The sequence below is a fragment of the Natator depressus genome, chromosome 9 (genome assembly GCF_965152275.1).
Source record: "Natator depressus isolate rNatDep1 chromosome 9, rNatDep2.hap1, whole genome shotgun sequence".
NCBI lineage: Eukaryota > Metazoa > Chordata > Testudines > Cheloniidae > Natator > Natator depressus.
Genome location: NC_134242.1, coordinates 86,397,840 through 86,423,605, shown reverse-complemented (window position 1 = coordinate 86,423,605; position 25,766 = coordinate 86,397,840). Strand labels below are relative to the sequence as shown.

General features: G+C 39.6%; 1 protein-coding gene across 9 annotated transcripts in view; it reads right to left on the bottom strand.

Annotated features, from left to right (window-relative positions):
- Nucleotides 1-25,766, bottom strand: part of TENM1 (teneurin transmembrane protein 1) — a 1,396,333-nt gene that overhangs the window by 174,417 nt on the left and 1,196,150 nt on the right. For 6 of the 9 annotated variants that reach the window (XM_074962522.1, XM_074962521.1, XM_074962519.1 and 3 more), the window contains 6 exons: nucleotides 22,076-22,228; nucleotides 15,569-15,768; nucleotides 13,862-14,072; nucleotides 8,952-9,056; nucleotides 7,414-7,608; nucleotides 2,217-2,417 (listed from right to left, as the gene is read on the bottom strand). In XM_074962522.1, coding sequence (XP_074818623.1) covers nucleotides 2,217-2,417; nucleotides 7,414-7,608; nucleotides 8,952-9,056; nucleotides 13,862-14,072; nucleotides 15,569-15,768; nucleotides 22,076-22,228 — 1,065 coding nt within the window. The remainder of the gene's footprint in view (nucleotides 1-2,216; nucleotides 2,418-7,413; nucleotides 7,609-8,951; nucleotides 9,057-13,861; nucleotides 14,073-15,568; nucleotides 15,769-22,075; nucleotides 22,229-25,766) is intronic. The other 3 variants (XM_074962524.1, XM_074962527.1, XM_074962525.1) reach the window with 2 other exon arrangements.

The window sequence follows — 25,766 nt, the reverse complement described above, 5'->3', positions numbered from 1 at the left end:
ATCATACAAGTATTCTTTCTTGACAAGTCAGGGGAAGGTAGAAAGGGAAAGAGGTATTTTCCTTATTGATTAATGGAAGCAAGTAAGAAAGAAAAATAGATTAGCTTGCAAAAATGCATTGAAATAGTTTTGGAAGCAAGAAACAAACAAGAAAATCAGGATCCCCAACATACAAACCTGCAGTATCTTCCCTACAACTATTCAATAGGGTCTATCAGATTCCTTTGCTAAGTGCCCAGTTGCCCAAGCCATAAGTCCCATTGACACAACAGACATTAATTATTTTGGAGATTCTGTGCCAAAGGTGCTACAGTGAGCCCACATACCGAACCAGAATTCTTTTGCACATTTTATGGGAAACAAATTCAGCATATATACAACAATGAATTTTCCCCTCAAAATACTTGCCAAATCTCTACTTTCTCAATGTGAAATAATGGCCAGCTCTAAGCTGCAGGAGCTAAAAGTTTTTGCACTAATTATTTTTAAATTGTGAACTTTTAACTGTTTTGTTTTGGGTTGTTTTTTTCTTTGTCTGACTCCTTTGTGCGATACCTTTATAGAGGGAAAACTCAGCATACCCAGGCTGGTCAAACTTACACAGGGGACTTGTCCTGCATACAGTAGTCTCAGCATCAGGGAACACAATAGTGAGCTTTACATGACCTTTGCTCCCTGCCCTGTGTGCAGTTCAGCTGGACTCAGGATCTGCCCCACTCTCTCTATTGGCAAGGAACCAGTTTCCTGGCAACAATAATCACATGCAGTCACAGAACCACCTCCTCTTATTATCTGTTTTTATTAATGGACATACTAGTATATTACTTTAGGGAACATTTTCAGCCTATAATGAGACACTTATAATGAAAATGTGAGCATTAGGGTTTTCATATTATTGAAAGCCAATAGACGGAACTCTTATCAACGGAAGTATCATATCCGACAGGCTCATAATGAGATGAAATGTATTATTAATCCCATGGCATGGACTGAATGCTGAAAAGTCTTTAGAACAACCATTCACTGACCGTTCAGAATTACTGGCAGTTCAGTATATTGCTGCTTATAAATGTTCCCACATTTTGGGCACTATAGTCCCAATTCATCAGAACACTTAAGCGTGTGCTTAACTAATGAATTCAATGTGACTTAAGCATATGCTTAATTGCTTTGCTGAACTGAGGTTTCTAGCTAGTGATACATTTACAGAGAAAACACTAGGAAGTCTTTTCCCATATGTACCTGTACTTAACTGTCATTAATGTTATCTGTGCATCTGGAAGGAAGAAAGGGGGTCCAATTATGCATGCTTGGCTCCAGTGGGATTGAAAGGTCTACAGCAACTCCCTGGAGATGCTCAGAACCTTGCAAGCTTGGAGCATTAGATGTACTGCAAAGTATTCAGAAAAATCTATCATTCGGATCTAGTTTGTGTTGTGGTGTGAGAGAGAGAGAGAGAGAGAGAGAGAGGACAGCTAATGCTATAATCATTGACTGAGCCTCATAAGCTATGAGCAAAAAATAAAAAAATGACAGAGACATGCATCTTGGAAACGACATGATCTATTACAGGAATCAAATGTTAAATAGTTTCTTGTCCCGAGCACAGTCAGTTCTTTTAAAAGTACATAGTGAGATCATCTCTGCACTTAAACAAATTGAATGGGATTAAACCTCGATGGTCCTTTAAGGAAGAAGTTAGTTTTTATCCCAGCAGAGCAGATGGGAATTCATTTTTCTTTTAGAATTTATTTTTGCCAGAGGCTTCTATTGCTCATGATTTACTGGGTGTAGGCAGTGTTCTTCCATTCATCCCAGGACTGTTGATATTTTCGTGGTCTCCTTTGCTGCTGTGGATTATTACCATACATTGAAGACCTGATCCTGAAAGGTGCTGAGCACTCTTAACGCCAACTGAAGGCAAAGGCATTCAGACCGTCACAGGCATAGTGCCCTAGCTGTTATACAGTCATGTAATCACGATGCTTGTCATAGGAAAAAAAAAACTAATTTATCTTTGCAACACGACAACATGAAAACAGGAGCTGCCAAAATAATTTCCATGTTCACGTCCCACAAAGTCTGATATTGGATTATATTAATTGTTTTTTTATTAACACTGATGTACTGTAGTATAGTATTTCCTAACAGAAACTGAATAGAAAACACAAGAATTTCATAGTCTTTATTTAAAAAAGAAAATTTTTTAACTATACCTGTTGAGCAGTCTGAACCTGTCCACTTAGGCTCACAGCTACAGATGCCAGTATCCACAAGGAAAGTCCCATGGCCTGAGCATTGCTCTTGACATACAGGAAGAGATGTCTCACAGTTTACTCCTCCCCAGCCTGCAGAGCAGTGACATTCCCCTTGAACACAGACACCACGGCCAGAGCACATAGGATCTAAACAATCCTCTGGAGAAAAATAAATAAAATATTTAGTGAATACCACTGACACTTTTACATTGATTTTCTAATATACAACATAAATGGTTGTTTTAAATAGGCAATAAAATGGCTCTTGTGCAAACATTTTGTTCAAGCAGAGCAATATTAACAGATAAAAAGGAAACAAAACTATACTAAAGTGCTATAAAGGGCCCAATCCTGGAACCCTTACTCACATTAGTATTTTAAAGTACTCACTTTAGTAGTCTTTACTCAGGCTCATTAGACTTGAATATGCAGGAAATTAAGAAATTAAGGTTACCACTTCACTTTTATTTAACTCAATTAATTACATTTATAGTTTAAACTACTCTATGTATGTTACGCAAGATGATGAACAACAGTGAATCTTTTATGATACTCAGGCACAACAGTGTGTGCATATAACCAACTGACAGCCTTTGTCCACATTTCCTTTAAGTCACAGCCAGAAATATGCATAGACATTTTTTTCACTCTCTAAAATGAGACGCCAATGCAATCTTCATGCAATAATAGAGACCTCCAGAGATCATAATGGCTTCACCTGTCATGTCCATTTTTATATAGACAATTTGTTAAAATGTATATTATTTTACATTATTATATGTCTATCAGGTAATGACCCAGCCCAGCCATACTGGTATTTCAATAATAGACCTGGGCACAGAGTGGGGAGAGATACTACCTAACATTTTTGGAATACTGCTTAGTATTTCTCATTAGGTATGTTTGCACCACATTTTGTTTCCTATTGGAAAAGAAAAGTTTTATTCTTACAAATATCTGTGGAAAGTAAATTTTGGCTTTGGAACCAAGAATCTGTACCTGAAACAATATCACCTGGTCATCCACCAATCTCAAATAATGAATCCTTGACTAAATACTCACTACGAAGAACTCACATGTTCACAAAATATATACACTGGGCAATTACGGATAATGACCAGACTCATACAAATCATAATCACTGATGAACAATTTGCAAACAGACAAAAGGGCTAAATTTGTTCTAAATTTGGACTAAATTGTTCCTTAAATACTGAGCAAGCTCTAGTGAATAATTTTAATTTAGGTGTACTTATGGCACCTTAGAGACTAACAAATTTATTTGAGCATAAGCTTTCGTGGGCTAAAACCCACTTCATCAGCTGCATGCAGTGGAAAATACAGTAGCTGTTATGAAAGTTTCAAGATTTTGAATAATTTTGTAGCCTTTCTGTACAAATCGATATTGAATAGTGGACATTTTAAGATAATTTCTTTGAAGTATGTGTACTTTTAAAATTCCTTTGCTGAATTTGTATAGCTGGGTTCTCCTGTCCCTATTTGCATTTCCTTGGCAATTTCTCTCTTCCTTGGAAGTTTAGGCATTCCAACTATCTCTGACTTTAAACATTTTTGATGGATGTGCTCCCAGATAAAGTTATAGCTTTTACTTAAGACCATCCAATCAGATGAACTGAGTGTTATCGTCACAACAGATTGGCCTTCTATTGCTGAAATATTTAACACTTGCAGAGTTTTGCATGGACTGTCTACCATCTTTCTGACCTAATTCAATATCAGCAAGGAAGTTAAACTTTTCTATGAGAGCTGTGATGAAACCAATTTGAAGTTTTTTTTCAGGATCTTTTGTTGTGTTCTTCACAACCTCCCAATCTGCACACAGTCCAAGGTAGTTTTCAGAAAGTGAAGCCAGTGCTTCTGCATAAAGTGCAATTTGCTGGGGAGAAGATACAGATCCCTGGTGATACTCTTAACACTTCATATTTAATGTCCTGATATAGAGCATTTCATGCAAATCATGCCACAAAAGTGAGTACATAATAAATAATACTACTTAGCTCTTGTATAGTTTCTCACCTGTTTCACTCTGGTTCCTACAATTGCTACCAAGCCTGCCATGTTAGTGGCACCATCATAGCATTTTCTGCAACAGTTGCTGATCCTCAGATTTAGACACAATAATATATCTTTATTATTGGTACGACTACCTCCACCAATATAGGGGCTACACTGTGCAATCCAATGAACTCTTCGTGTACATTCATGTCATGTCATCATTCATACTGCAGCCATAAAACCACTTGCTCTGGGTTGATGTCTGTTGTTTCATCTACATAGTTGCATGCAACTTTCCAGAAAGCTTAAGATTGTAAGAAAGTGTAAGATTTCCAGTATCTGATTCTGAATAACTGAACTTGTGAATTTGTTTTGACTCTTTTTCAGCCACTTCGAAACATCAGGATCAAACAAAGCAGTTAAAAAAAGCTCTACCTCTACCCACTTAAAAGTGCAGTTTAGTTTGTTCAGTATGATGGCCTTGCAGTGCAAGTCCTTGGATAAGACAACACTTAGTATTTTCATTCGGCTTTCCTATTTTAATCTTCCCTCTAGAGTACTGAATACATGTATCAACATTCTTTGTGGCCTTTTTAAGAATATCAACTGCTTCATGATAGATATTTTCCTCTCGTATTTGTCTCATGCCTTTTTCCAATTAGAGAATCTGGACTGTGTGAAAGTTTCATCTGTGTACTTAGTCAAAAGTAGTTTGCATCTAAAAGCTGTATACTAGTGGAAACAAAGTATGCTACCACTAGCTTAATAATAATGGAGCCATTGAAAATCATCAATCAGGATGAACAGAAAGAATGGTCTTGTTTCCCAAAGTTATGCCCAGGGAAAGATTTACATTGTGGTTGATGAGGTCTCTCAGAAATGCCAACAGTATCAGGCAACTGACTTTTGGTTTCTGTTCTATATGATGGTAGAAACAGGTGAATGCTACAACCAGCAGAAGTTGATCCACCTGTTATTAGAAGCATATCTTCTTTCTTTTTATTTCAGCAATGTTTTAAGTGATTTCATTTTAGCACCTTGAAAATATACACTTTGTTTTTGTATTTCACTCAGTCACTACTAACTTAAAAAGAATGGCATAAGATTGCCTAATTAAAAAAAACACATGTTAGCCTCTGGCAAATGGGAGCACTTAGATGGCCTCTTGGTTTTATATAGTCAGTGTGTTCTTTGTAGAACAGTCTAGGTGACAGAATGAAGAAACAGCCTACACCTGGATCTATTGATTACACTAAAAAACATCTGCTTTTATATTTTGCTTTGTAACCTTCTGGGTTCCTCTCTTAGCCACAGACTGACAAGGAAAAGACTATAAATTAGATGGCAGTTGGAGGCCGTTTATTTCCTATGCATAATAGGACTGGGGTCAGAGGCAGCTAAAGGACAGCCAAAAAATCAAAGCATGGTTTCACCATGACATTTGGCCTCCCACATCCCTTTGTTAAAAGAGCATTTGATAGTCATGAGGGTTGGGAGGGGGAGGAGGGAAAGAGCCAATCAGGATGCTCTGGGAATCAGCCCCAGGGGAGTGGTAGCTAGCTGAACCTATCTCTGGTTTCCCTAGAGAGGGGATCAGAGCTCCTCCTGCAAAGAAAGAGCAGGAAGATCAAAAGCCTCTGGGGAAGGAGGGTGTAACAGGCTGGCTGGCACATTAAGGCAAGTCAGGCTCAGCCTTTCTTGTGACCAAGCAGTTAGCCCCCAGCTGATGGTGATATAACAACTTAATGATAATTAGTGACATCAGCTGTGAAAAGGTTAGGAAAAGACTATACAAACAGAATGGAGAACTCAGTTTGGGAGAGAGATTGCAGAACTAGGGCCTACAAGGACAAGGGGGATCCCTAGAGGAAGCTGCCAGAGACCCTGGGGAAGCGAAGCAGTGAGGGAAAACCTGCTAAGACAAGAAGCAACAAAGGGAGAATTCTGAAGGAGCAGGTTGGGCTACTGTGGGGGGAGACCCTGAGACAGGATCAGTAAAAGTACTTCCGTGGAGCTCGAGATGGTTGAAGACTTATAAGTTCAGCAAAGAATTGAGAAACAAGAGGCCTGAGAACCAAAGAGAGGCTGTGTTGAGCACAGGCTGTGGGAAGCAGCACAAGGTGAGCTTGGATTTTCTTACCAACCCCTGAGCCCAAATGCAGGAGCAGATTAGGCTCTGGGGAAGGAGGCCCTGACGGAGAGCCAGTAAGGATACTTCAGCAAGCAACAGAGGAGTAACTCTGCAGGAGCAAGTTAGGCTTTTGGAGGGAGGGCCAGTAAGAACTCTTCAGTGGAACCTGAGATGGGCGGAAGAATTATTGCTTGGATTTTCAGTTGGACCTTTTGTTACCGCAAAGGGGGACTGAACTTTACGTGACATGGCCAGAGGACTCAGCCACCGAAAACCTATCGAGAGGCAGATGGCCAGTAGAAGGCCAGAGAAAACCCTTTGCAGCATCCACCCCTGACAGAAGGGGTGCGACAGGTGGCGAGTGCACTATGTTGGAGAGGGAAACAGTTTGCCTGGCTGCAGAAATATTGGGAGAAGTACAGGCAGGTAACCCTCACTCAGGCATACAGAATATTCCTTTTCAAAAGAATAAGAGCCCATTCTTGCTGAGACATTTCCCAGCCAGGGCAGAAAGGAGCCAGAGCCTGCTAAGGAGAGACCTTCAACCTGGCAACCAAGAGTGAGCTGATACTCCAGGGAAAGAGAAAGTCTCAGCTGCTTAAAATCTATCAGAGAACTGTACTCCTGGGTTGTAGAGAACAAACTGAGCTGGCAGAGGATTGTCCCTGCAATAATAATTAGATGGCGTGAAAAACAATATTCAACAGCTGTTGTTATTCAACAGCCAGGTGAACTGTTATTTTTTGTAACTTGAGCCCCCAACATAAAAACGTTTTCTGTGTCCCTTGACAAATGAGAAGTAGGTGCCTAATTCCCATTGACTTTCATTAGGATTTGGAAGCCTAACATGCTTCCCATGACCCGGTGAAGTTACCTACCAGGAAGCATCCTAATATTTCTCAAGAGTAATTAAAATCGACATGGTTTCCTAAGGATTTAAATGCCAAAGATGGCATCAATTTAAACAAAACACACTAAAACGGTAGAAATAAGAGAAATAGCACAAACCTTCCTCACAAATTTCTCCTTTGTATCCTGGGACACAAATACATACTCCCATGATGCAAGTACCATGGCCAAAGCAGGTTGGATCAATACATTGTTCTTCCGGAACATCACACTCTGGGCCTTTCCATCCATTGCGACATACACAGTGACCTTTCTCATATTCTCCATTTCCATTGCACAGTATTGGGCATGAGTCTGAAGAAGGCAAAGAATTAGATTTCCGAGATATATGTAAATTCTTAAGGGTATTAACATTTATTGCATTTATCATTCTTTAATTATAGTATTGCATTTACTGGCAATGTGATTTTAGTTCTTGCAAAAGGGGCCAGACTGAAAGCTTTGGAATATGAATTATTTTTTATCAACAAACATGTTCCGCTACAGTGCCAGTGTCGCCATTCTGCTCCACTAATGTACCTTAACTCACCTAAAATGGGCAGCTCTAGAGATAAAGAATATGGACCATAGTTCAGTCTCTCTGCCCACTTTTTGATCTCTTTAGTGAGACTTCCCACAATGATGCTTTTTAGTGCTAACTGTGGGGATGGTTTTTGTGATGTTTATACCTGTTAACTGTGAACTAAGACACAACCCACTTATTTTCTTTATGCCACTGAACAACTTTAAGATTATTGTAGTTTTGGTCATTACTGATTCATATGTAAAACAGAAACCTGGAGGTGAAAAGTTCTACAACCAATCTCTGAGCCAAAGTATAATGTTGAGGTAAAATTGATCTTAGATTTGAGAGAAGAGTAGAATAGATTTGAGAACCTCCATATACACAGATATTCAGAAGACTGTACCTACCAATTATTACAGCCAATTATATGAAATACCAGTGCATCTTGAATTCACTCTTGATCTTTACAGTGAATCGGGATTATTTCCTTCTTTATCTCTGACACCTTAAAATATCAGGAAAGTGATATTTTTGATTTTGGAAAAAAAAATACTTCCCTCTTTTGAATTTCTGTCACTCCCGATCCTCAGTCTTAGGGCATAGAACAGGCGGTTTTACTTCTATTGCTTTTCTAACAAGACATTTTTGTTAGTAATTTTTTAAAAAAATCATAAACTAAATACTAAATATACCTTTTTTTGGATTTTAAAATTACAGAATGGTGAGAGGGAGAGATAGGAGAAACTGTGGATTGCTAAGGGGAAAAAGAAACTTTCACCTGTGGGTTGCTGGTTCAAATCCACGTTAGTAGTAACTAAAAGTTATTAGTATCTGATAGCTGGTTTGTGGCCTATGTGAATGGGTTTTTGATAGTTTTATTCCAGTTTGCAGAGGAAAGATGGCTACGTGACAAAACTATCTCTGGCCTTAATTAGCACCCCCTTGGCCAAAGACTGAATGGGCAGAAGCTACCCTAAGCATCACCTGAAGGGGCCATCCAGCTGAGGGTTAAAGGCACATTAGCAAGTCTTTAGTCTCTGGACCATCAGTCTGACATTCTTCACAAGCACTAGATTCATATTAAAAATCATGCTCATCATCTTGTATTTTAACTCAGTTAATAGGAGATTACCTCTTGCACAGTCAGGCCCGAGGAATCCTGGGAAACAGTGGCAGTGACCTGAGATACACTCTCCATTTCCATTGCAATTAGTGGAGCAGTCATCCATGATTTCTACTTATAAAGAAAATTGTAAGCAATAAAAGGAATGAACTGACTTCTGAAATGAGTGTCAGCTACAACACAATCATCTGCAATACATTTCTCAAGATCCAAACAAGGTGCTGAGACAAACTGTTCATTTTCATTCGTAGGCAGCATCAAGCAAAGTTTTTTTGTTCAAGCAACTTACAAATATTAGATTTGTCTTGACAGCTTAGATGTAACAAGTAATATTTAATTTGTAATATGCTACAATGGAAAGCTTTTAAAGTAAGTGTTTGTGTTAAATTCACCACCATTAAAAGCCTTAGAAGAATTTAAGTAATTTTTGAGAAATTTTCAGTTTACTTTAAATGCTTTCTTCTTTTTTTCCCATTAATTTAAGTCTGTTTACAGAAGAAAGGCATTGGGCAAGTTCATTTAAGACTATAGTTAACTATTTTTGGAGAAAAGGGTTCCCACTTTTATAAAAAGGGATGAATAAAGTGTAGTTTAAAGTAGGTTAGTAATCTGATTGGCAAGATGTGATGTGATTAAGTTCACTTTAGTAAATCAGTGCTAAGATTCAGGTCTCCAGAAGTAAATCTTCTTAAATCTTATGCTAAACTTGGAGATCATTCCAACTTCCAGCTCTGGAGAAGAAACCATTATAGATTACAGGTCCTTAAACCTGCATCTATACAATTGTTAATAGTTCTTTATCTAAATTCACATTTCCAATAGTCTTTCAATGTGTACAGTAGCTTAGATCAATACAATAGCTATCTATCAAGACCATGCAGCCACACAAATGTAAGGCTTCAATTATGTTAGCTCTCACAAAACAAGCAGGGTGGAACCCGGTCAGTCCTGGGATGCAAGACCCATACAGAACATGCAGCTGTTGCAAAGAGTGCCAGGTGGCCCCCAAACTGGTGTAATTTGAGTACAGGAGCAGAGCCTAGCAGAAAGACTTTTGGGTAGTGCTCGACATTAATAGTAGAAGAGGAAAGAAGCATTTGACTTCACAACAAGAAGGACTTCTGAAGATGGGGAGTAGGACCTGGGACATCCTTTTGCATGAAAAAGATCTTTTGTGAGAAGTAGAGTATCTGCCCACCATCGCTGGGACAGGAAGGAGAGCCTTACCTCAGGGAAGAGGCTCAAATGTTTGGAATATTTGGAAATGTTTCAATACCCTTTTGAAATTCATCCTTAACTAGTCAAAATAAGTGATGTAACTGCATACATAACTGACATAAGCATCTTTATTTATTTATTTATTTTTTGCTTATGGTAACTTGGTTTGATTTATGTTGGATCTTGCTGATTACTGTGTTTTGATTTGGGCTGAATCACCCAATGAGCTTACACCATGTAGATGGATATTCACTGGCACGCACACAGCTGCCCATATCCTACATACAGCTGTCTGTTCAAAGGTAAAAAAACCCAGTGTCTTCGAGGCTAAAACTTTCTTCACAAATAGAATCACTGTTTGTTAGTAGAAAGAAAAGGAGTACTTGTGGCACATTAGAGACTAACAAATTTATTTGAGCATAAGCTTTCGTGAGCTACAGCTCACTTCATCGGATGCATCAAATAAATTTGTTAGTCTCTAAGGTGCCACAAGTACTCCTTTTCTTTTTGCGAATACAGACTAACATGGCTGCTACTCTGAAACCTGTTAGTTTATAGTAGCTCAGTTTGCTCTTTTACCAAATTCTTCAGGAAAGTAAGGAGAGTTTGCCACCTGATGTGATGTTTTTTCAATAGCCTGAGTCCAAAGCATCTAACTCCTCAATAGTAGCAAAAAGTAAGTCATATTTCTAAATTTCTTCTTCCTGTTTTCTCAGTGAAAAGGCTATACTACTTTGAGGAAGTATGTTAGCAAATAGTGGAGTACTGTTTCAGACACCTCTGTGCAATTACTCCTGTTTGGTGTGATATGCAGAGACACTAAATCTCAAGACATCAGGCACACAGAAGAACATATGTTGGCGAAGAGTCAAAATGACTTTTGTAAAGGGAAATCATGCCTCACCAAGCTATTAGCATTCTTTGAGGGTGTCAACAAACACGTGGACAAGGGTGATCCAGTTGATATAGTGTTCTTGGACTTTTGGAAAGGCTTTGACAATGTCCCTTACCAAAGACTCTTAAGCATAATAGACAGTCATGGAATAAGAGGAAAGGTCCTGTCATGGATCAGTAACTGTCTACAAGATATGAAACAAAGTGCAAGAATAAATGGACAGTTTTCACAGTGGAGAGAGGTAAACAGTGGGGTTCCCCAAGGATCTGTACTGGGACCAGTGCTGTCCAACATATTCATAAATGATCTGGAAAAAGGGGTATACAGTGAGGTGGCAAAGTTTGCAGATGATACAAAATTACTCAGGATAGCTAAGTTCAAAGCTGACTGTGAAGAGTCACAAAGGGATTTCACAAAACTGAGTGACTGGGCAAGAAAATGGCAGATGAAATTCAGTGTTGATAAATGCAAAGTAATGCACATTGGAAAACATAATCTCAATTATACAGAATGATAGGGGTCTAAATTAGCTGTTACTACTCAAGAAAGAGCTGGTGGAATCACTGTGAATAGTTCTCAGAAAATATCTGCTCAATGTGCAGCAGCAGTTAGCAACCATTAGGAAAGGGATAGATAATAAGACAGAAAGTATCACAATGCTACTATATAAATCTATGGTATACCCACACCTTGAATACCGTGTGCAGTTGTTGCCCCATCTCATAAAGGATATATTACAATTGGAAATAGTACAGAGAAGGGCAACAAAAATGATTAGCGGTATGGAATAGGTTCCATATAAGGAGAGATTAAAATGACTGGAACTCTTCATCTTAGAAAAGAGACAACTAAGGGAGGGGGGGATACAATGGAGGTCTATAAAATCATGAATAGTTGGAGAAAATGAATAAAGAAGCGTTATTTACCCTTTCACATAGCACAAGAACCAGGGGTCACCCAATGAAATTAATAGGCAGCAGGTTTAAAACAAACATGAAGTACTTCTTCACACAACGCAGTCAACCTGTGGAACTCATTGTCAGAGGATGTTGTGAAGGCGGTTTAAAAAAGAATTAACTAAGTTCCTGAAGGATAGGCCCATCAATAGCTATTAGCCAAGATGGTCAGGGACACAATGCCATGCTCTGCGTGTCCCTAAACCTCTGCCAGAAACTGGGACTGGACGACAGCAGATGGATGACCTGATAAATTGCCCTGTTGTGCTCATTTCCTGCGAAACATCGGGCACCGGCCACTGTTGGAAGACAGGACACTAGTCTAGATGGGCCAACGGCACGACTCAGTATGGACATTCTTATGTTCTTAGATGTTCTCATTAGACTTTGGTGGAAATCCCTAAGTGCCATGGGTAAAGCTTATGACACTTCAGTGTGGAGGCAAACTTTATCTTTAGCCTTCCTTGGGATGGAAAAATGCAAAGGAAACTCTTCCAATGCTAAATCACAGGCTAACACACACAAAGGATTAAATAATCATGTCTCTTTTGCTTGTAAGAGGCTCACTTTCCACTCTAAACACAGCAAATTTTGTCTTCTTTCAGACTAAATTCACCTTTACAATTCCTTGTTGCCTTTCTGATTACTTTGAGTGAAGTCCTTGATAATCTGTGTGTTTGAATGGCACTCTCCACTGGCCCATACATTAAGGTCTTTAGCATCAAGTAAAAATAGAACCTAATTGTTATAGAGAGCAGATGGGATGTCCATTACTGATAAAGACATCTTGCTAAACATATGGTTGAACAGGTTAACTAAAGGCCAAAGTGGTTAAAGTCTTATAGCAAACCAAGACTGCTGGAAATACTAAAGTACTGCACCTTAAATTAAACTTTAATGAGTAACAAACCCTATTTGTGAGAACCGCTCACCAACAATATCTAAAGTTAGTAAAATAATCTCCCCACCTTTAATTAATTAAAAAAGACTAACTGCAGGTAGATTCACCAAAAGGACAACACAGAGCATCTTCAGATAGTTGCCTACTGCAGGTAGATGTGTGTGTACCAAAGAGTGGCACTGCATGGTTGACAAAAAAGGTGCAAAAACTGTTTTATGTTTTTCTTACTGAGCAAATCTTGTACTTTTTGACCTTTTTAATTAGCTGAATAACAACAGTACATAGTATCTCTAACAGAAAGCGGTTCAGGTTTTTAAACTATTAAAACACTGTGCTTTCTCTTTACTCTCCTTTATTTCTAATAACCCCTCACAATTAGCATTCTTTTTTCTATTGCTTTTTTCTATTTAGCAAACACTTCCTGCAGCCCACCTCTCTGCCTTCTTATGTTTTCAATGGAACCAGGCCAAATGGCTTCCTCTGGTTCTTTGTTATGTACCCACCCCATCCTTATCAATAATGTCAGCACATGGCTGGGCAGTTTCCTAATTAACTATTGCCTACTAGAGAGGAAGAAGAAGAACATACAACAGGTTTTTTTTTTAAGAGTGGGTGGGCGCCACATACACAGGGAGCACATTTCCCCTGTAATTTCTTGCAATAGATTAAAACACCTACAAAATACGTAGACATTCAACACTAGTAACTAATGATTTTAAGGTATACCAAAGGTTTAGGTTTCATTAATTCATAATGTCCATTTTTAACGAGAGGCATGATTCTCCTCTTACCCCGGTGTAAAGGAGAAGTAAATACACTGAAGTCAAGGTAATCAAAACAAAGTAAAATCTGTTGAAATCAGATTGGAAATCAGGCTCAATAATTCCTTTTCAAATGCAGCTTTTTAACATAACAACCAGAATAGGAATGGCAGGGTAACTGTTCTTACCAATTGCTGTAGTTAATAAAAATACTTGCTCCATTTTCTTTCCGTCATTGTAAAATGCCATGTGCCAAGCTCCTTGATCCATATATTCAATGAAACCTGTCTCTTGCAGGGATGTTAAGATCAAATTCCTAGGAGCGTGCTGAGACTCCTCTGAGTTCCTTGCTTCCTGTTTAATTAACTGTTTTCCATCCATCAGTTTTACAAAATCAAACTGAAATAATAATGGCAAAAATTATCCAGCTAGAGAATTTTTATAGTGTTTTAAACCAGACAAATCTACTGTGAATGTTTCAGTCAGATAGGGTTACTTTCAAAGGGACTGCTTGATTAAGTGTTCACTAATGTGAGTAGGGGTTGCACAACCTACTCTGTTAAGATTCCATTCTAAATAGAAGGTGTTATTAGAGATAAATCCTGATCTCTGTTATAGCAGTGTAAATCCAGACTCTCTCAATTGAAGCCAATACATTAACTCGAGAATTACACCTGTGTAATGGGGTAGAGCTGACATTTTCAAACTTTATTGCTTAAGTTAGGCACCTGTATGATTTAGGAACCAAAATATGGATTTTGAAGCCTAACTTTTGGCACCCAGGTGTGAAAATGATTGGCCTTTAAAAATACCAAATATCTAGATGTCTCTATATTTCTCTTTCTTTGTAGTTAGTTTTGTTAATACACATGAAATCTATCTCTTGCTATAGAAAAATTGGTAACATTTATTGGAGTAGCCATTGACACCTTTAGGACCAGATCCAGTTGACTTCAACGGCTGCTGGTCAGGCCTTCAGTACATCTGAAAAGATGAAAACCTTCTAAAAATTCCCATTTAATGGAAATATAAAATAGTTTCAATATTTGTAGGTATTCAGGGGCCTGATTTTCAGTCACAACTCCAGTTAAAGACAATCAGCTTTGTGGGTGTTCAGCACCTCAGATCAAATCCCTTAATTATCTACTAACAACATTTAATTTAAGGAAATGCTAGCATTAAATATATTTGGACATAAAATACATGTATTTGAAATATGTCCCATAAACTGTAATCCTGCTACATCATAGGTGAAATATGATTTAATTATACTTCAGAAATGTTAACTGAATATTCCAAATATATTAAGACTACATAATATTTCAGTATGAACAGTGATGAATCAAGTTCTGCCGGTGTGGCGAGATTTCCTCTTGCAAAGTCCTAGCTAACAGTAAACATTTAGAAATAATATTATTATTAGAATTTAGAATACCTTTTTGCCTTGTCTTTTTTACATTAACCACATGAGCAGTTTGCTTTGTTGGATGTGCAGAAGGAAGTTAACTAAATACTAGGAGCTCAACTTTGAACAAGATTGAAACTATATAGATTTTACTTAACATATAGGCACAGCGTCATACTGCCCCAGTGGTGGATCAAGGAGGTGTTTTACAGTATGTCCTTCTCTCTGCTGGTTGGTGCAGAGGGAGAACAGGATTATGTCCCCTCCCCACTCACTTTAGGGTGATAAGCACTGCTAACACCCCTACATTGTTCTTTTGCTTAGAAGAACCCAGAATCTGTAAGTGTGGCTGAAGAGAGGAAGGATGGGGAAAAGGTTAATATTTACATCTCTCCCTCCCTCCTTTATAAAAGCGTTGTAAATATTAATGCCGATACAGCTCTTTGAAAGTGTAAAGCACAATAGAATTGCTGGTATTATTATTAATTACCTGAGTATGAGTAGGGGGAATGTTTCTTCTACCGTAAATTCCCAGCAGAGAGTCCTTTGCAAGTGAAATGTTAAACTTCAGGTACATTGGGTGATGGATAGTAATCTGAAAACGCCAGAATAAACCTGGTGGGATGGTCTGCATAACTTGTGCTCCAATGTCAACTTCTCCTGTGTCTATAGCCCGTCCTTTCTGAGACACTGATTTTCCAGAAACAAAAAAAACCAATCATTTGTCATATTCACAAAGAGTGAAAATAATAGGCTAGGTAGGTAATAATAGGTAATTATTAAAGTATGTATTAATATGTTGGAAATTAGCTAATTATTATTCAGTTAATCCACAAATGAATTAATTTGCAAGATTTACAGCTACGCACTGTAGAGTACTTTTCTCCAGAAAATTTCATTAGATTTTAATGATTGTAGAGGAGTCTCTGTGTAACTGGGAAAAATGAAAGTTCTTGCATACAGAAATTAGGCCCACAAACAAAACCCTTTCAACTGAATATGCACTGACAGAACACAGTTCGGGTATATCCCTCTGACAATTATTCCAGACCACAGCCTGGTAGGTACAATATAAGGTATTCAAATGGACAGTATTGGACAGTGAGTAGACTATCAGGACTGGTCAGTGAAAGCTGAAGTATAAATCAGGATCTCTTCTAATCACTATTCCTAACAAATTTACTATGATATTGCTAAACCAGTCTGAAAAATAAAGAAGAACATTGTTGTTGCTAAAGGTAATGGTTTGTAGTTGATGTATACAACATAGGAGGGCAGGAGGACAGAGACAAACAGTATATCTAAAGTGATTTTGGCATCTTGTAATTATGCAGGCAATACGTTTTCGGACATCATAGTACATAACCTCTTGAATTGGTGAGCTGAAATATTAGGGGAGGAACAAAAGAGGCAATTTCAAACTGAGTATGAATTGACATGCTTTGTTGGCTTGTATCACTCCTTTATGTTCTTTTTAGCTTGCCAACAGTTAGCATCCTGACAGGTTGCAAAACCATGGACCCAATCCTGCAACCATCAAAGTGAATTGCAAAAATTGCAAAACTCACACATACCTCAGCAGAAGCAGAGAGGGTCCTATGTTATTAGGAGGATTTAACAGCATGGCATTGAACTCAGTAGCCCATTCCTTTTCTGTATCACCTCACCCAATAAAGCATCAACATGAGGGGAAAGGATGAACAACTAGAATGAAATAGGAATCTCACCCTTTATAATGCATATGGAATACTATAAATGGCTTCCTAAAAAAAGAAAACGGGACTAGTAAAACTGTGGCCAGCTATTTCCAGAATACATTAATAGTATAAAGATCCTTGGTGAGATCATACATAGACTTTGACAAGTGTAGGCGGTACACAACATTCTGAATGAACAGAGCCATAATCTGCTAGGCAGGGGAAATTCTCAGAGTGCTGGATCTACTGGCTTTATGGCTGCTCTGAGTCACCACAATGGGAAGTAGGATCTATTTGTGTAAGGAATGAATAACACATGTATCCCCCCAAATGTAGAGCACCTATTCTTAGGGCACAGAATGAGTTCTCTAAGAATTCACAAGTAAATATGTTACTTTAAATTATAATGATTTCAAACTGGTTCTTCAACAATTTTTTTTGGGGTGGGGGGGAGTTCAGCCTAATTTTTGTTTCAGTTTCCTCTAGCAAACAAATTCTTGAATTTTGAGTTTTGAAAATGAACTCAAACTTTCTAGTGTGATCAGGAATCAAATGAGGAGAAAAACATATATAAGTCTCTCTTTGGCTACTGTATAATAAAAGAAGACTTCTCACCCATTTCAAGGACTTGAAAGATTATATCTTAATGTCTCTTTGCAAGCAGTTACCTTAGGCTAAGTAAAGCACTAAGGAACGTTTTGGTGATATTGATATGTGATCACTTAAAATGATTCAATTATAAGGTTTTAGAGCAATAACTATAAGGTCAAGGACACAATACTGTTTTGTAAGTTAATGGGATTGTTGGTCAGAGTTGATGGTCTTTAAAAAATATTGCAACTGCCTTACCTCTCCCCAAAGCCAAAACGCTTATTTCTTTGTTGCAGGTATACAGTATCATGGGTTTAAATATGTCTACAGGTTATGATTTAGGCACAGAAAAGTTCTGATGTAACTAGATTTGGTTGAATTGTGTGTCAGTACTGACGGTCTTGAAACAATACATCTCAAAAGATCTCATTGTCTTTCAGCTGAAGAGGTCTCAGTTTAGATTACACATATATGGATCCTTTACAAAAATATATTATTACGGTTAGTTTTATATGACTATATATGAAAGAAATGCATGTCGGCATATATAGTGGCCACAAACGTGAAATAAAATACATTGTCTGTTAATGGTATTTAGTGGCAGTATCCATATCTTCCAAATATTACATTTCTCAGCTAATCATTACAGCACAAAATAGCTATTGTAGAATCCAATGCTTTCAAGCCTCATGCCTAAGGCTAAGATTTTGTCACAGATATTTTTAGTAAAGGTCCCGGACAGGTCACAGGCAAAAAAGAAAAATTAATGGAAGCCGTGACCTGTCTGTGACTTAGACTAAAAATATCCCTGACAAAATGGGGATCTGCGGATCCCCACACCACTTGAAGTGGGGCAGCTGCGCAGGGGCTAGGAGCCACCTGCAGCAGCTGGGGGCCGTGGGGTACCCCTGCCACCTACAGCTCTGGGGGTCCCCCGCTGCCTGTGGGAGCTATGGGGTTCCCCCACTTCCCGTATCAGCCAGGAGCTGCGGGGGACCCCCGCTGCCTGCAGCTCCAGGGGCCCACGGCGGCCAGGAACTTGGGGGTTCCTCCGTGGCCATGGTGGTGGTTAGCTGTGGGGTGCCTCCCCCCCCTGCAGGGGCCAAGAGCTGCAGGGTACCCCTGCCGCCTGCAGCTCCTGGGGCCTGGAGCTCAGGGGTTCCCCCACCACTGGCAGCTCCAGGGGCTCCCATCGCCCACGGCAGCTGGGAGCTTGGGGGCTCCCCACCAGCCACAGCAGCTGGGAGCTCTGGGAGTTCCCTACCACCCGTGGCGGCCGGGAGCTGTGAGATTCCCCTCCACCCGCGGCGGCCAGAACTTCGGGGGATCCCCCACCACCTGTAGTGGCCAGGACCCTGGGGGTTCCCCTGCCACCAGCAGCTCCATGGGCCCCCACCACCTGGGAGTTCCCCCGCCACCTAGGGGTTCTCTCGCTGGCGCCGGCAGCTGGGAGGTATCCCGCAGCCCGCGGCAGCCGAGGGAGGGTCCCCCACCACCCACAGCGGCTTGGAGCTCCGGGTGGTGCCAGAGGCAGGGGGGATATCCCGCAGCTCCCTGCCCCAGCGGGCGGCGGGGTACTCTGCAGCTCCCAACCACCTCAGGCTGAAATCATGGAAGTCGCTGATTCTGTTACTTCCATGACTAAATCGTAGCCTGACTCATGCCTGAAGAAAGCACATGTTTTCTTACTTATTGAATCATCATTACTACTTCACAGGAAGATATATAACCACTGATCTTTCAGCATTGTTTTCTAAGCTCTTTTGAACCAAGCAGGCATTCAATTGTAAGTAAGTATCTGAGTGTAAAGTATGCAGAAATTATTGTCTTAAGGTTTCTTGCTTCTTCTAGAAGTATGCAGTGAAATAAACTTTCCAAATGTCAATGCTAGTTGCTGAATTTGTCCTGAGTGACATTTTTTTAACCTTAATATATTTTGTCAATGAAAAAAATGTATTCTTAAATTATTTTAATTTATTTATTAAATATTTTAGAGTTTCTGCAATAGCTGCCAAATTTTACTGATTGGCTTTAATCCTCCACTCTTCCATAACAATAATAGCAAAAGATCGATTCTTAAATTACAAGTCTCTTCTGTCTTCAAGAAAGTAAAAATCTGAACAGCAAGATGCCAATTATCACACGAAAGTACCCGTATGCTGATTATAATGGATTCCTGAGACAGACAATCTCCAAGTACCAGCATCAATCGAATGCCTAGGTTTTTAATCACATTGCTCAAAAGCAAAATGTTAAATTCTAGCCACAGTTCAGTGTGTTACAAAATGCCTCCTTAAAGAAGCCTGCTTTGCCAGTTTGCAAATTTGATTTTCATTAAAAGATTAATTAAAATATACGTTCTCAAAGGATGGCAGACCATCTCACAATGTCACTCAGGGATGGGAAATTGTGAGATTGTAAATATCTGGCAGTTTTTAGCTATTCCTGTGAAATCTCTATAGGATTGAAGTTGACAGACAAAATACTACCCTTTTCTGCTGGAGGTGTGTGAGATTAAGGAGGACAAGCTCTGCTGCTCATACATCCAAACAACGGGAGGGAGGGATGGCAGCCTGGGATAGTTTACCACTCTCTTATGAAGAAGATTGTGTCTCTCTTGTTAATGCATGCTGCCACTCCCACTATACCTGCTTGCTGGCTGAGGCCCCGGCTGTGGCTCTTAATTTAGGACTTTGGTGTGCCAAACAGCCTGAAAGGGAGGTCCTCATTCTAGCAAACTCATGGGCACTAAGTAGAGAAGCTGTTATGCTGCTGAAGTGTAAGGAGCTGCCACTTCCCCCTCCTCTCCTTAGCACAAGCACAAGCAGGATTTGGCCCTGTATTGTGAATAAGGTGTCTGATGGCTATTTAAATAAAAGATGGGAAATGAAAGTGAGAAGTGGAAAATATTCAGACCGGAATGCACACCCATGAGTGCACAAAAGTTGTAGAGCTGGGCTCAAGGAGCCTTTCTCCATGTGTCTCCATGCATGTAGGGAACACTCCCCGTCAGTGCCCCACCCAAACAAGAAGCGGGGGAAGTGGTGGCAGAACAGTCTAAATCCCCTCAGCACTGAGCTAGCTGAGCTGATGCACCCTCCTGTGAAGCGCTGCAGATGCTGCACACTTCTAAGCTTTGCAGCTTCTGTGGAATAGTGTGTTCCACGATACTCAGAACAGTTATGACCTACCACAGAGAGGCCCCACACATACATAAATCATCTTGCACATCTAACTGATTGGTAATACTGTAATTTAGCTTGTTTGCGCGGGGAACCCTTTCTATAAATCCCCTTTGAGAAGTCAAATGTTTCAGAAAAGCTTTTGTTAAATCTGAAGTATACCGATAAAGTGATTTAAGAAAGTCAAGTACAAGGTGTATGATGTAACTTGGCCCTTTCCCACATGGAATCAGGGCACAAATACAGTGCTGCAATTCACCATCAATCCATTCTGAAGAAAAAATGGAAATGACAATACTGTCACCTCCTCGTGTGTTACTGCAATTGCTTATTTTTCTTCTATGATCTCTTTCTACTTGGGCCACATTGATTTGTAAGCCTATTGTTCTGGAATGTAATATCCTTTTGTAAGGATTGTTGCAACAGTGGCCTATCTTGTTTCTTATTTAGGAGACGGTGGCACTTATTCTATCTGTACAAAAGGCAGAGAATTCCCTATCATTGCGAGAGCATCTTTACACTGCCCTACGGTTTGGATTACAGGGGTGTGAATACAGCATGCATCAAAGTGCTGTACCGTAACTCTGCTGCATGGACACAGGTGTGAACTAAAAGGTTCCTAGTTCACCTTAATGTTGTTTTCTTCAAACAGGACTACATTAATGAAAACTAGGAACCTTTTGGCTCACACCGCAGCATTCACATGGGGAAAATTCAGCGCAGCACTTTGGTGCACAGTGCTATTAACATCGCCGTAGCCCAAACTGTAGGACAGTGTAGACAAGACCTCAGTTTGATTCTGCCCTTCTTCCCCACCTAAAGGCTGGTCTTTGTCTTCATCTTGATTTCTTTTCTCCCAGTTTCCTTGATTTCTCCTCCTTCCCCTTCCTCTCTCTATTTCATTCTTCTGCTGTGCCACTATAATGAGAAGGAGATTTTATCTACCACCCATGGTCAAGAGCATAGAAATTCTATCCTTCCACATGAAGGGAGATGGGAGGGCGAGCAAGTGAGAGTGGAATCGTCACGTTTTCTTTTCCTTTTCACTACTCAGACTGTGTTTTGGAGGAGAGAAAGATGTGGAAGCTTGGTCTTTTTCCCAGTGGACAGCTTGAATTCCTTCATTCTGCCTAAGATTGGTTTTGATGATCAAAACATTTGCATGGCAGCAAGTCCCTCAACCCCACACACTGGGGGTTGTTACCAACAGGGGACCTGCTCAGCTATGGGCACTGAAGGTCCCAAAGCTGGCTTTCATCGGATCACTGCTTTTGCAAAATGAAAGCCCATATTTTGTTCCATGGGCATCACTTTCTGCATCACCTTGTGCCGTCCAGTGATTGTAGTGGGGCCCTGCTTGAACAAAAAAGTTACTGGCACAATATGAACCATTGATTGGTTTAAAGTTATAACAGAGGAGATTGGCTATTTTTTAATTAAGGTTCAAATTGTGACAAATATGTAATCCGACTTGCATTAAAGTTTCAATACTCCCAACCTCCCTCCCTGCCCTATACTCACACCTACCTTTCTTCTCTGATTTATCAGACACTTTCCCTCCGATTGGCGAGTAAGTGGTATCCATGGACTCCGTGGCCCTGTTTCCTTTGCTGACTCCGTTTTCATAGAGCTGCCCTTCTACAGGCTGCAATTGCCATGTTAAGCCAAATAAATGTACTGCTGTAAAAAAATGAAGACCAATTAATTTATTCCTAAATTACAGCACCTTTGATTGGACTAAGAAAGAATGCAGCAAACCTGTTTCTGCAAACATCAGGTAGTATTTGTCTCTGTGTGGAAAAAAACGGAATTCCAAGTTTCTAACTTTACTCTAAAACTAAATGTCTTCTTAATTTCCACATTTTCTTTTGGACGCAGGCCAGTGAGATAGGTGATGAATTTCTTCAGCAATTAATGGAAATGCTTGCAATAAAAAGGATAATGGTTGTGTGAATACGGTACTCTCTGACAGGTGCTATCTGTTTCAACTGACCAACAGCTCTCTCCTTTGCTGCATTAATATAGTGCCACAAAGTAAAGCTGTTCACCTTTTGCTGCCCAGTTCTGAGTGATATTCTTCCTGTTATGTTCCAAATCATTTTCAGCCAGTGTCTGCCTAATCACTGAACATGACCATGAGTGTGTGTGCGCACCTCCCCGATTCCCACGCATCCCACAAAAAGGTCAGGCACAATTAGTCCTGGAGCCAAGGGAGAGCAGGGACGTCTCCCTTCCTAATTCCCAGGAGGCACACCCCAAAGTGAGTGTGAAAAGGTGGGGGAGCACAGCCATAGTAGAATGGGACTGACCTACAGGGGAAACAAACTGTACCCCACAAAAGGGCAGTTAGCAGGCAAGCGCCCTCTCTGTCACAGTCATTTCATTGCTCCCCATGGGATGGTGCACCCCTGGACTGTATATAAATGACATTGTCGATGTTTCTGATGTGATGGATGGGGGGAGGGATAGCTCAGTGGTTTGAGCATTGGCCTACTTAAACCCAGGGTTGTGAATTCAATCCTTGAGGGGGCCAGTTAGGGATCTGGGCAAAAAAAAATTGGGGATGGGTCCTGCTTTGAGCAGGGGGTTGGACTAGATGACCTCCTGAGGTCCCTTCCAACCCTGATATTCTATGTGACAAGTGATAAAGGAAATGTACTTAATATTCTTCTGTATCTATTAGGAAGCTACACAAATTAGATTTCACCTTGCCATAACTGCAGCTAACGTGAGAGAGACAGTGCTCTATGACTCATCAAGAAGATGAAATGTGGGAAACATCCATAAACTTTGTTGAAAGGCAAGATTAACAATAATTATGTGGTCAGCAAGGCTACAAGAATACTGCACAGCTAATAAAATGTGAGGTACAGTAATTTACACTAACTGCACAAGTATTATAAATCCCTGCACCATGTTTTTAAGACTCACCATCCATATATCCACAGCAAACATGATGCCCCAAATTCTCATTTCATTTCCCTGACAGGGCAAGAAAACTTAACTGATTTACGGGCTAGATTCTGATCTCAGTGTGTAATTGCGAAAATTATTCACTTCTCATTTACATTAACGTAAATTCAGAATAAGTTCATTGGCCTCAATGGACTTACTCTGGATTTATACTGGTGTAACAGAGATCAGCATCTGGCTCTACATCTCAAAAATATGTAATCAGTATACATATCTATAGAATAATAATAATTTGCATCTTATGGTCTAGAAGACCTCATTGATCCTAACCATACCCTGCGTTCTGGCCTTGGAATGTATTAACCCAACATGGATCACTAGTACATATAATGGAAGCAGCAGGGATCACCATGATTGCTGTACCTCTGTGTTTCTGTAGCATGCAGCATAATGGGGCCCTGATCCTACCAAGAGCTGTGGGTTCTATTATATATTAACAAAGAGTTGGCAATTAATTATAATAATATATACAAATAAATATGACGTGAGGTTCTGTAGCAGGTCTATATTCATGAATTGCATGTCCATGTTACACGCTGCTATATGGTGTATGTCACAAGGCAGGGGGCTGAATGTGCAATGTATGTTTTTCCTTGTTCCACTTTTTTTTTTAAGATTGGCTGTATTATGCATTTTGTCAGCCATTCTCACCAATTAACCTAGTTTGCTTTGTCTTCCCTTCTGGCTGGGGAAGTACTGTAGTTTCTGAAGTATGTGCCAAAGCTTGGCAAGCTAGCTGAAGTGTTTGTATGTTTGACAGTCTGTTTCCTTCCTGAAAAATACTAACTGCATTATAGAGATGATGGCCTTTGCCAGCCTTGGACTCCTACTTGTAGCCTATGGGACATTACATGTGATACCACTAGGTAGGTTTCACGTTGAACAATGTATAAGGCTGGATGTTTGAACAGAAAATAAGTTCTACCTGAATTAAATTAAATGGCTTCTATCATTACAGAAACTGGTTATCTTGCAATCTTAAAATAAATTCAATTTTCATTATATTAACCATCAAGTTCGTGTATGTGAACTATAGCTCTTTGACAAATTACCTTCAAATCTAGGTACAGTATTACTCTGGTAATAACCAGATTACATACAGCACTGGAAGCCATTAAGTCTTGGAGAAGACTATTTCAGGAGCTCACTAAAGGAAGCAGCACATATTTATTTATCATTTTCATTAATATTTTTCATCACACTAATATTTTTCTTTTCTCAGTTAAATATAATTTCTACATTTCAGTTTGACCTATAAAAGAGGTGCAGTATGCATGATAAAAACTACATTTTATTTTAAATATACATAAATTTTACCAAATAGGAGTCAAGAAAGTTTGCTTTTAAATCTCTTTCAAAAATCTCTGGAAGACCATGAAGCTCCATGCAGAAAATGTGTACTTGATTTTATTAAAACACAGCAAAGGATGTTACCATTTGAAGCACTCTCCTTTCTCATTTGCCAGCACAATACTAGCTTCCTCTCTGCACATTCTCATTGCTGTTAATGCAAGCACCTTCTTGTGTTTCTCTCTTGCTCTCTGGAACAACCAGCCTGATTTCTCTGTCTCCTTGACTTTTTACCTTATTACAGATCTAATCTGAAAACATATCTTTCCTTGATGTACCCAAACCCCAATTTATCCAGTCCTCCACTATTATTTTATTATGTAGCTTTGTCACTGTATGACTACATTCTGCCCTCAAAGACTTATACATAGCTCCTATAGAGGTGATTTGGAGGCAGGAAACACATTTGAGGTAAAAATGTGATCCTCTCTTTATCTAATGTTTTGGGGTACACCACAGATGCCAGATGTTAAAGTACAAATTGCAATTCTATTGCATTTATATATCACATGTTTGTCATTCTAAAATTTGAGATCCTCCTTGCAAAAGATAAATGTAAATATATTTTTTTTACAATAATACGATATATGGTTAAATTAAAGACCTTGATCCAGATACTAAAAGTTTGACAGAGTTTACAGTCAGCTGAGCTGACGAGAGTGTAGGATGCTGTGCGGCAAAGGTGGATCTAAGCTTGCTTTCTACTCCCTCAATCCGGACCCAATTATGGCTGCTCGAAATTTTCTCAGCTGCATTTGGTCCCATAGGACTGCTGTGCTGGCTGACGATACAGTGGAGCACTGCACACTCTGCCTTGTCCCCAGCACACCACCTACATGAAGCCAGGGAGCAGTGGCAATGCTGGCTCTCTGGCATCTCCATCACAGGGAATCCT